Genomic DNA, 12178 nt, shown 5'->3' with positions numbered 1-12178 from the left:
TCTCTCCCCCAATCCATGTCCCTTTCTCTCCCCCAATCCCCGTCTCTCTCCCCCAATCCTTGTCCCTTTCTCTCCCCCAATCCCCGTCTCTCTCCCCCAATCCTTGTCCCTTTCTCTCCCCCAATCCGTGTCCCTTTCTCTCCCCCTCAATCCCCGTCTCTCTCCCAATCCCCGTCTCTCTCCCCAATCCCCGTGTCTCTCTTTACCCATCTCTCTCTCCCCCAATCCCCGTGTCTCTCTCTTTACCCATCTCTCTCTCCCCAATCCCCGTTTCTCTCTCTCCCCAATCCGTGTCTCTCCCAATCTGTCTCTCTCTCTCTTTCACCCATCTCTCTCACTCCCCAATGCCCATGTCTCGCTCTCTACCCATCTCTCACCCCCAATCCATGTGTGCATCTCCCACCCATCTCTCTCTCCCCAGTCCCCATCTCTCTACCCATTTCCAAATCCCCCATCTCTCTCTCTCTCTCTCTCTCTCTCATCTCTCTCCTCCCAATCCCCATGTTTCTCTCCCAATACCATCTCTCTCCCTCTCTCAATCCCCACATTTCACTCTCTCAATCCCCTTCTCTCTTCCAATCCCCATCTCTCTCTCCCTCTCTCTCTCCCCATCCACCCCCCTTCATTCCGTTCTCAGTCACTCTCTGCAGCTCTGATATGATGAGTTAGCAGCACTAATCCACAAGACGAAGAAGAGCGAGACATGAAGTGAGAAACTGAGGCTCTGAGAAAGCGTACATCAAAAGATGGAGACAAGCCACAAAAGACAGCAGAGCGAGAGCTCCCCAAAAGAACAGTGCGATGATGGAGTGATAAGGACGATGCAAGTTCTTACTGAGCGAAGGACTTGTCTATGAGCTCGGTATCGTTGATCTGTACGATGCACTCGTCCTCCTCGAAGATGCCCTCTCTCTTTGTGCGACTGTTCTCCTCGATGCCTTTAACATGAAGGCCCAACACCCTAAACACACACACACACAATATGAATGTCCATCCCCAAGATCACATAAAGGGTTTTTTCCCCCCTAAAACACAAATTAAAGTCAAGCAGAAAGAAGATATTTCTGTCGAATTCTCTATTCTGACTGGTCAGAATTTTATGCAAAGATATTATCTATGGCTTCTATAGCAACGGTTCATTCAAGGGGGTTGTACAGCTAACACTAATAATAATAATAATAATAATAATAACAACAACAACTTTTTTTTAAAAATGGGTTATTTAATAAAAGGAAAATGTATAATCTTTATCCACATCATCAAACGTAACTATAAATGGATGTTTTAATAAACCACTGGCAATTAATAATCTTTGGCAAACTGCTGTAATGTAAAAGGGAATCAATGTGGGTGGTAACAGGAACGCTTCGGTTCGCTTTTCTACAAAGCACCGTATTCTAAATTACTGGCACCCTCACGACTCTCTCAATCCCCTTCTCTCTCTACTGTGATGCCCGACATGAAGACAAGAGCTTGTACAGGGACCTTGGTCCGCTCCACTATTCAGGATATAATAGAGTTAATAATTAAACTCGCTTATAGTCTCAGATTTGTGCGCGTAGATGCAGACTACAGGTTTCCAGTATGATTCACATCCAGAGACCAGGATAGTCATTAAGATGCGAAACATCTATTTTGTGGGGGGAGAGGGGGGTGTTGTTGTTTTTTTTTTTTTAATATTTGTGCTCATTTAGAAGTATATTTGATTCTTCATCATGTTAAAAGCTTGTTTAAAAACCAGGAACCTCCTGGCAGACACAACCAGGTTTGTGTGCGAAATAAAGTACTTTTTCAAATAATAAAGACTTCAAATATTCCTTGGGGTGCCATTCATTTTGGTATAAAAATTAATGAGAAAATTATTGTGTCAGAACATAAATCAAAGATAAATATATATATATATATATATATATATATATATATATATACACATATACACACACACACACATACACACACTAGTGCATCTCAAAAAATTAGAATATTGTGAAAAAGTTCAATATTTTCCATCAGTTATTTAAGAAAGTGAAAATGTTATATATTATAGACTCATTACACAAACTAAAATGTTTCAAGCATTTTTCTATTTTAATCAGTATGGCATACAGTACAAAAAAATAAACCTTAAAATATTAGAATATTTCATTTCGAGTTTGAGTAAAACAGTATGAACACAGTGTATATATATCTCGGTCTAGTTCAGTACACACAACCACAATCATGGGGAAGACTGCTGACTTGACTGTTGTCCAGAAGATGATCACTGATGCCCTCCACAAGGAGGGTAAGCCACAAAAGGTCATTGCTGAAAAGGGTGGCTGGAAAAGGTGCACAAGCAACAGGGATGGCCGCAGTCTTGAGAGGATTGTCAAGAAAAGTTGATTCAAGAACTCGGGAGAGCTTCACAAGGAGTGGACTGAGGCTGGTGTCAGTGTATCAAGACCCATCACGAACAGACATCTTCAAGAAAGGGGATACAACTTTCGCATTCCTAATATCAAGCTACTCCTGAGCCAGAGACAATGTCAGAAGTGTCTTATCTGGGCTAAGGAGAGAAAGAAATGGACTGTTGCTCAGTGGTCCAAAGTCCTCTTTTCAGATGAAAGTACATTTTGCATTTAATTTGGAAATCACGGTTCTAGAGTCTGGAGGAAGAGTGGAGAGGCACAGAATCCAAGGTGTTTGAAGCCCAGTGTGAAGTTTCCACAGTCTATGATGATTTGGGGTGCCATGTCATCTGCTGGTGTTGGTCCACTGTATTTTATCAAGTCCAAAGTCAACACAGCCATCTACCAGGAGATTTTAGAGCACTTCATGCTTCCATCTGCTGACGAGCATTTTGGAGATGCTGATTTCCTTTTCCAGCAGGACTTGGCACCTACCCACAGTGCCAAAACTACCACCAAATGATTTGCTGACCATGATATTACTGTGTTTGATTGGCCAGCCAACTTGCCTGACCTGAACCCCATAGAGAATCTATGGGGTATTGTCAAGAGGAAGATGAGAAACACCCGACCCAAAAATACAGATACGCTGAAGGCCACTATCAAAGCAACCTGGGCTTCAATAACACCTCAGCAGTGCCACAGACTGATCACCTCCATGCCACACCGCATTGATACAGTAATTCATGGTAAAGGAGCCCCAACCAAGTATTGAGTGTATAAATGAATATACTTTTCAGAAGTTGGACATTTCTGTATTGTAAATCCTTTTTTTGATTGATCTTCGGGAATATTCTAATAATTTGAGATATTGGATTTCTGATTTTCATGAGCTATAAGCCATAATCATCAAAATTAAAACAAAAAAGGCTTTAAATATTTCACTTTAAATGTAATGAATATAGAATACATGAAAGTTTACCTTTTTGAATTAAATTATGAAAAAAAGGAACTTTTTCATGGTATTCTAATTTTTTGAGATGCACTAGAGTGTGTGTGTGTGTGTGTGTGTGTGTGTGTGTGTGTGTGTGTGTGTGTGTATATATATATATATATATATATATATATATATATATATATATATATATATATATATATATATATAAAATGAGTGATTCCACACTTATGGGTACTGAAATGGGGACATGAACTTATTTTTAAAAATTCACCTAAAACCATTTCTTTTTTTTACCATCAGGTCACAAAACATGTAATCTTTAATGAATGATATGTTAAAAGATAACTTAAATTTTCTGAGATGTAATAAAAACATATTTATATGCCAAAGTCAGAACGTAACAGAAGTGTTGTGGACATATATATTCTCAATTTTAACAATGCAGAATTACTTTTTGAAACATAGGAAGGTGATGTTTTAGCAAATATAATTAATAAACATGTGTAGTAGAATAAACATACACATTCTTTCAATAAGATTAACATGGTATATAGCTAGATTGTAATTAATTTGTAACAGACGCGAGATGGACAATCGTAACAGAAGTAATGGAACAGACATCATTTTGGAACTCATAGGCTTGACTTTGGCATATAAATATGTTTTTATTACATCTCAGAAAATTAAAGTTATCTTTTAACATATCATTCATTAAAGATTACATGTTTTGTGACCTGATGGTAAAAAAAGAAATGGTTTTAGGTGAATAAGTTCATGTCCCCATTTCAGTACCCATAAGTGTGGAATCACTCATATATATATATATATATATATATATATATATATATATATATATATATATATGTGTGTGTGTGTGTGTGTGTGTGTTATTTATCAGCTAGGAGGTCCGTATCGTGAAATACCGTGACCAAGGTCTTGAAAGTACTGAGTGAGGCCCTCTGGGCCGAGGTCACAGTATTTCACCATACGGACCGACCTTAAGCTGGTAAATAATATATTTATTTTTTTCTTTACCAAATTCTAACAGAAAACGAGAGCACCTGAAATAGAGCCTCCTATTTTCCGTTTCAAAAAACATTAAATTCCATTTCAGAGAATGGCTAATTCCGTTTCAGACAATTTGTTTCAGTTATATGCTCAAATGACAACTAAATCAGCATTTTTAGATTTTCAACATATAAAATACATAATTCAGAATCAGAATTCTTAAGTACATGTAATAAATGCATGAAATTTTATGTTTCAGGTAACTGGTGTTGGGAGGCATCTGCATGTTTGTTGTCCTTGTGCATCCTGCTTCACTGGCCTGCTGGAGTACAACTTCATATAAAGCTTTAAACTTTCTGTACACAGTCTAATATCTTAATGCACCTTAGAATCAACACTAAATTTCACTTCACTGAAAATGCGTTTCTTTCATTTATTTAAGACTGGAGTTAATTAGTGCTGTTAACTTGATTGCTGACTGGCTCCTGCCATTTTCTTTAAAACTTTATATTGTATATCAATACTTTTATGGTTATCCTTAATCTTTATACATGTACATTTAAATAAAACAATCTCAGTTATCATCATTTTATCCATGTTTTTCAAACTTTTATTCGTTGTTATGCTTACAATGTTTTCAGTGCAACGACAGGTCTAACAAAATGTGTGACAGTGTCCATTTAATATATACAGTGGGGCAAAAAAGTATTTAGTCAGTCACCAATTGTGCAAGTTCTCCCACTTAAAAAGATGAGAGGCCTGTAATTTTCATCATAGGTACACTTCAACTATGAGAGACAAAATGAGAAGAAAAAAAAATCCAGAAAATCACATTGTCTGATTTTTAAAGAATTTATTTGCAAATTATGGTGGAAAATAAGTATTTGGTCAATAACAAAAGTTCATCTCAATACTTTGTTATATACCCTTTGTCGGCAATGACAGAGGTCAAACGTTTTCTGTAAGTCTTCACAAGGTTTTCACACACTGTTGCTGGTATTTTGGCCCATTCCTCCATGCAGATCTCCTCTAGAGCAGTGATGTTTTGGGGCTGTCGCTGGGCAACACGGACTTTCAACTCCCTCCAAAGATTTTCTATGGGGTTGAGATCTGGAGACTGGCTAGGCCACTCCAGGACCTTGAAATGCTTCTTACGAAGCCACTCCTTCGTTGCCCGGGCGGTGTGTTTGGGATCATTGTCATGCTGAAAGACCCAGCCACGTTTCATCTTCAATGCCCTTGCTGATGGAAGGAGGTTTTCACTCAAAATCTCATGATACATGGCCCCATTCATTCTTTCCTTTACACAGATCAGTCGTCCTGGTCCCTTTGCAGAAAAACAGCCCCAAAGCATGATGTTTCCACCCCCATGCGTCACAGTAGGTATGGTGTTCTTTGGATGCAACTCAGCATTCTTTCTCCTCCAAACACGACAAGTTGAGTTTTTACCAAAAAGTTCTATTTTGGTTTCATCTGACCATATGACATTCTCCCAATCCTCTTCTGGATCATCCAAACGCTCTCTAGCAAACTTCAGACGGGCCTGGACATGTACTGGCTTAAGCAGGGGGACACGTCTGGCACTGCAGGATTTGAGTCCCTGGCGGCATAGTGTGTTACTGATGGTAGCCTTTGTTACTTTGGTCCCAGCTCTCTGCAGGTCATTCACTAGGTCCCCCCGTGTGGTTCTGGGATTTTTGCTCACCGTTCTTGTGATCATTTTGACCCCACGGGGTGAGATCTTGCGTGGAGCCCCAGATCGAGGGAGATTATCAGTGGCCTTGTATGTCTTCCATTTTCTAATAATTGCTCCCACAGTTGATTTCTTCACACCAAGCTGCTTAACTATTGCAGATTCAGTCTTCCCAGCCTGGTGCAGGTCTACAATTTTGTTTCTGGTGTCCTTTGACAGCTCTTTGGTCTTGGCCATAGTGGAGTTTGGAGTGTGATTGTTTGAGGTTGTGGACAGGTGTATTTTATACTGATAACGAGTTCAAACAGGTGCCATTAATACAGATAACGAGTGGAGGCCAGAGGAGCCTCTTAAAGAAGAAGTTACAGGTCTGTGAGAGCCAGAAATCTTGCTTGTTTGTAGGTGACCAAATACTTATTTTACCCAGGAATTTACCAATTAATTCATTAAAAATCCTACAATGTGATTTCCTGGATTCTTTCCCCCCCATTCTGTCTCTCATAGTTGAAGTGTACCTATGATGAAAATTACAGGCCTCTCTCATCTTTTTAAGTGGGAGAACTTGCACAATTGGTGGCTGACTAAATACTTTTTTGCCCCACTGTACTTTAAATGATTCAAATTATTTAACAGTTAACTCTATTATTAGTTTAATTTACAGTTTGTCTGTAAATTATTCATTTAATAAATGCACAAGTCTTCAAACTCTTTATATAGAAAATCATTCTTCGGAACATAACTTCTTATTTAAGAACATAAACCATTAAATCATGAAAATAATCAGTTGCTATTATATAATGTTAAACTGAAAAGCCTTGGTGCAAACTACTAATGCAAATCTGACTGTTCAAAATCTGCCTTCAAGATCACCATTATAATACAGCATTAGGAGTTCCTTTGTGCTTGAAAATATTCCGTGGCCATGCGTTAATAACGAGATCCTATTCCATGGCCACGACTTGTTTAATGCGTGGGAGCGAGATGATTATTAGGTGGCCACGAATTAATAACGCGTGGCCACGAGAAGTGTTCGTCATTTCATCACTGAGACTGTTGACTTTCTGGCATCAGTAGCTTCAGCCGCAAATATGGACAAGTTTGATCTGATTTCATTTTATTTTAATCTAGGAATGAATTATAATGATATCCTTAAATCACTTGCAGTTAGACATGGAGTAATTCTGAGCAAGAGACACTTAATTCGGCTGCTCAAAAAGCACGGGCTCAAACGTAGACAATATGCTGACCTCGGGGAAGTTATAGATTTCATCATACAGGATAAATCCTGTAGTTATTGCACAATTGACGGCCGCTCAAAAACTGGACATCATCCCATCAGGCTGGAACTTGAATCATCTCGTAGCCACGCGTTATTAATTCGTGGCCACCCAATAATCATCTCGTTCCCACGCATTAAGCAAGTCGTGGCCACGGAATAGGATCTCGTTCCCACGCATTATTAACTCGTGGCCACGGAATTTTTTTTTTTCCACCCATGTGACCAGAGGGGCTCCGGAGATTCCGTTTCTGACCCCAATTTCCGCGATTTCCGTCCATTTTCCATGATCGCGGAAAATCAGAGGCCCTACTGAAAGGGAAAACCGAGCCGAGCCGCCATTTTGAATCCTCATTCACGGCTGTAATGCAAATGGCTTCCTCCTCGGTATACAAGTGCACTTCCATGGCAGGAAAAAAACTAAATTTTGCCGCCTATGTAGTCCCCTATTTATACAAATAGGAGTCATTCAGGATTCAGCCATGTTTTTGCTCGGCGTTAGCAACAGTTACAGGTTTTTAGCTTTCTCCTGAAATGTTTTCTTTTATTTCTTCTTCCTCAGGGTAGTAAAACTCGCTTTCGCTGTCGTTATCGCTATCCATGCTGTAAAATTAATGATATTCTCCTGAGAAATGCTAAAATAAAGGTTGACAAAAAATTGCTACCATGTTTGGTGGTGGTGTGAACGAGCGAGTCGCCAGAGGTCCGTAACCGGGGTCCGTATCGTAGGATCCGGACCTGCTCGCCAGCCAATCAGAGCGCAGGATTTGATGGAAACTGGGCCGCGAAAAAAATAAATTTCTTGTATTATTTTGGTCTGAGGTTTGAATTAATGTGTCTCATATGAACTATTCTTTTTTTGGCCCTTTGTTAATGGAGGGCGCCAATACTTTTGTCCGCACGCACCAAACTCCAAGAGATCAGCAGGTCACAAAACATGTTTTCCTCAAAGAGAGAAAAATGGGTGTAAAAAAAGTGAAAGAATGAAGATGAATGGAGTCAAGAGGAGGACAACAGCATTCCTTGAACGAAATCAGGAGGGAATTCACCCACAGCAGCTACAGCAGGAAGTGAGACATCTTCCACCCAAGGGTCACTTCCTGTCACATCCAGTCAGCGTATATGTCCACAACACGCACTTGGGTTTCTGACCATCCCATTTTCACATCTCTATGTGTTTCTTTCACATAAGACATTTCCCTCCTCTGTGTGTGTGTGTGTGTGTGTGTGTGTGTGTGTGTGCACTTACCGTCCACTCAATGAAGAAAGATAAGGTACAACTTTAATTCCAAGAGGTCCCACATCTCCAGAAACTTCCACCAGTCTGGTGAGCTTGCTGTGGATGGATGGATGGATGGATGGATGGATGGATGGATGGATGGATGGATGGATGGATGGATGGATGGATGGATGGATGGATGGATGGATGGATGGATGGATGGATGGATGGATGGATGGATGGATGGATGGATGGATGGATGGATGGATGGATGGATGGATGGATGGATGGATGGATGGATGGATGGAAAGAAAAATATGTTAATTTTTTTTTTGTTTTAGAATAAAAACACTCGAGCTCCAAACAGTGATTAAGGGGGCCAAGCATTTTTTGTCCACGCTCCTGAACCACAGAGGCTGATGGCTCTGACTGTTAAAGGACTGAAGGCAAATTTTTTTTAATCATCAAAATTCTATTTCAGTTTATTAAATATCGGAATGCATTTCTGATCGCTATTTTGTCACTGCTATAGCGAGTTAGGAGTGTTTGAAATATGCGATGTAATATATATCAGTCCATATGTCAAAGCGATGGCCGTAAACCAGATTCGGTGAGACCTGTGCGAGACAGACATCGAAGGACGGAAGTAAAACGTACAGCGGAAATCCAAGTCACCAACATCTGCCTACGTCGTCAAAAGACGCGCGCGCCCTCCTTTGAATGCTGACGTAATCAAGCCGGAAGTTTTCCGCGTGTCCGAAATCGCTCCCTACTCACTATATAGTGCGGACGCCATTTTGTCGCGCTCACTATCCGAAATGGGGAAACGCGCTCAGTATTTATTATTTTGAAAACCCAGCAGCTGCCTGATTTAACACGGTTTAATTGTGCGACAGTCATGACATAAATCCCAGCGTGACGGACTCATCCTTATCTGGTCATCTGTCCGACTCTTCTCTACTCCACGTGGGTTGGAAGTCGTAGGAATAATCTCCATCGCTGATGAAGCTGGCAAATCTCGAAATGAATCTAAATTGGAACGATGTGGCGATCTGGCCGCTGTGTAAACCGTTTTCAAAAATGGCGCCGCTGACTCTTCACGTTTGAAGTCTCGCACAAGTCTGATGAAGATCGCGCGGATAAGCGACACCTGCCGTCGACCAAACGAGCTACGTCCGACACGGCTAAAAACCGTAAGATGCCAATACGGGTCACGATACAAGGTTAATAAAACCGAAAACGTAATTGAAGAACACGGAAATAAAAGCAAGTTTAAAAACTTCAGTTCCCCTTTAAGCCGGCAGTTAAAGCAATCCCGAGCTTGTTCCCAAGGAGACGTACGTACTATGATTGGCTCGACGCGTTTCCTTCTTCATGACCTTCGCAAATCAATGTTGTGAGAATTACAGAGTTTAAAATGACGACTTCCTGTTTGGAAAAATCAAACCTCGATTACACCTGATGCCTGCCAGGATATCATCAGAAATTAGTAGGTCATCAAAAGTGAGAAGCGGCTGTACTCGTTTGTGAATTATAGCACCCCCTAGAGGTCAACGTAGACAAAACATCTGAATACGTCACATGGATTCATTGCTGAGAAACATGATCACTTCCCGTTTGGCAACTTCATCAGATTCGTTTGTGTGCTTTTGAAAAACCGCACGTGCTGTTTCGAAAAATTTGATATTATTTAAGAATCTAATAACTTTGCCCATTCTCATTCAATTAACCTCAAATTTTAACAGCCTGCGTGGAAACAGGTCAAAAATTTTATACTTTTTTTTGTTTTTACCTTTTTAGGTGGAGAAATGCCGTTCACTGGAAAAGAAAAAGCGTTTTGGGTGTTCGAGTACGCTCGAACAAGATGGCGTCGGTCGAGTGGGTTCGCGAAAAACTCTTGCGAAAGCCCAAGCAGTCCATAAGAAGAGCGAGCCTGGAGACCCAGATTAGTCCGACGACGGTTTGGCGTGTCCTGAGGAACCTACAAGTTGCCGTGTCTCAGGTGGCGCACACATTGAAAGTTTGTGAAATCGTTCGCGGAATCCATGTCCTTTTGAATTTCTTGTTCAGATTTTGAGGAATGAATCTTATACCGTTCAACATGAAGCCTGTTCGGTTTCATTTGCCTAGGCTACGTACAGTTAGGTCCATAAATATTTGGACAGAGGCAACATTTTTCTAATTTTGGTTCTGTACATTACCACAATGGATTTTGAACAAAACAATTCAGATGCAGTTGAAGTTCAGACTTTCAGCTTTAATTCAGTGGGTTGAACAAAATGATTGCATAAAAATGTGAGGAACTAAAGCATTTTTTAAACACAATCCCTTCATTTCAGGGGCTCAGAAGTAATGGGACAAATTAAATAATTGCAAATAAAATGTTCATTTCTAATACTTGGTTGAAAACTCTTTGTTGGCAATGACTGCCTGAAGTCTTGAACTCATGGACATCACCAGACGCTGTGTTTCCTCCTTTTTAATGCTCTGCCAGGCCTTTACTGCAGCGGTTTTCAGTTGCTGTTTGTTTGTGGGCCTTTCTGTCTGAAGTTTAGTCTTTAACAAGTGAAATGCATGCTCAATTGGGTTGAGATCAGGTGACTGACTTGGCCATTCAAGAATATTCCACTTCTTTGCTTTAATAAACTCCTGGGTTGCTTTGGCTTTATGTTTTGGGTCATTGTCCATCTGTATTATGAAACGCTGACCAATCAGTTTGGCTGGATTTGAGCACACAGTACGTCTCTGAATACCTCAGAATTCATCCGGCTGCTTCTGTCCTGCGTCACATCATCAATAAACACTAGTGACCCAGTGCCACTGGCAGCCATGCATGCCCAAGCCATCACACTGCCTCCGCCGTGTTTTACAGATGATGTGGTATGCTTTGGATCATGAGCTGTACCACGCCTTCGCCATACTTTTTTCTTTCCATCATTCTGGTAGAGGTTGATCTTGGTTTCATCTGTCCAAAGAATGTTCTTCCAGAACTGTGCTCGCTTTTTTAGATGTTTTTTAGCAAAGTCCAATCTAGCCTTTTTATTCTTGAGGCTTAGGAGTGGCTTGCACCGTGCAGTGAACCCTCTGTATTTACTTTCATGCAGTCTTCTCTTTATGGTAGATTTGGATATTGATACGCCTACCTCCTGGAGAGTGTTGTTCACTTGGTTGGCTGTTGTGAAGGGGTTTCTCTTCATTCTGCGATCATCCACTACTGTTGTCTTCTGTGGGCGTCCAGGTCTTTTTGCATTGATGAGTTCACCAGTGCTTTCTTTCTTTCTCAGGATGTACCAAACTGTAGATTTCGCCACTCCTAATATTGTAGCAATTTGGGTTTTTTCTGTTTTCGCAGCTTAAGGATGGCTTGTTTCACCTGCATGGAGAGCTCCTTTGACCGCATGTTTTCTTCACAGCAAAATCTTCCAAATGCAAGCACCACACCTCAAATCAACTCCAGGCCTTTTATCTGCTTAATTGAGAATGACATAACGAAGGAATTGCCCACACCTGCCCATGAAATAGCCTTTGAGTCAATTGTCCAATTACTTTTGGTCCCTTTAAAAACAGGGTGGCACATGTTAAGGAGCTGAAACTCCTAAACCCTTCATCCAATTTTAATGTGGACACCCTCAAATGA

At 40.6% G+C, this 12178-nt stretch overlaps 1 protein-coding gene across 4 annotated transcripts in view; it reads right to left on the bottom strand.

Annotated features, from left to right (window-relative positions):
* The window catches only part of pard3ba (par-3 family cell polarity regulator beta a), a 251789-nt gene that overhangs the window by 131725 nt on the left and 107886 nt on the right, over positions 1 to 12178 (bottom strand). For 3 of the 4 annotated variants that reach the window (XM_060898493.1, XM_060898496.1, XM_060898495.1), the window contains exons 6-7: positions 8572 to 8658; positions 836 to 961 (exon numbers count right to left, since the gene is read on the bottom strand). In XM_060898493.1, coding sequence (XP_060754476.1) covers positions 836 to 961; positions 8572 to 8658 — 213 coding nt within the window. The remainder of the gene's footprint in view (positions 1 to 835; positions 962 to 8571; positions 8659 to 12178) is intronic. The other variant, XM_060898494.1, reaches the window with a different exon arrangement.

This window comes from Neoarius graeffei, chromosome 18 (genome assembly GCF_027579695.1).
Source record: "Neoarius graeffei isolate fNeoGra1 chromosome 18, fNeoGra1.pri, whole genome shotgun sequence".
Taxonomy (NCBI): Eukaryota; Metazoa; Chordata; class Actinopteri; order Siluriformes; family Ariidae; genus Neoarius; species Neoarius graeffei.
This window is presented reverse-complemented; position numbering and strand designations above follow the sequence as displayed.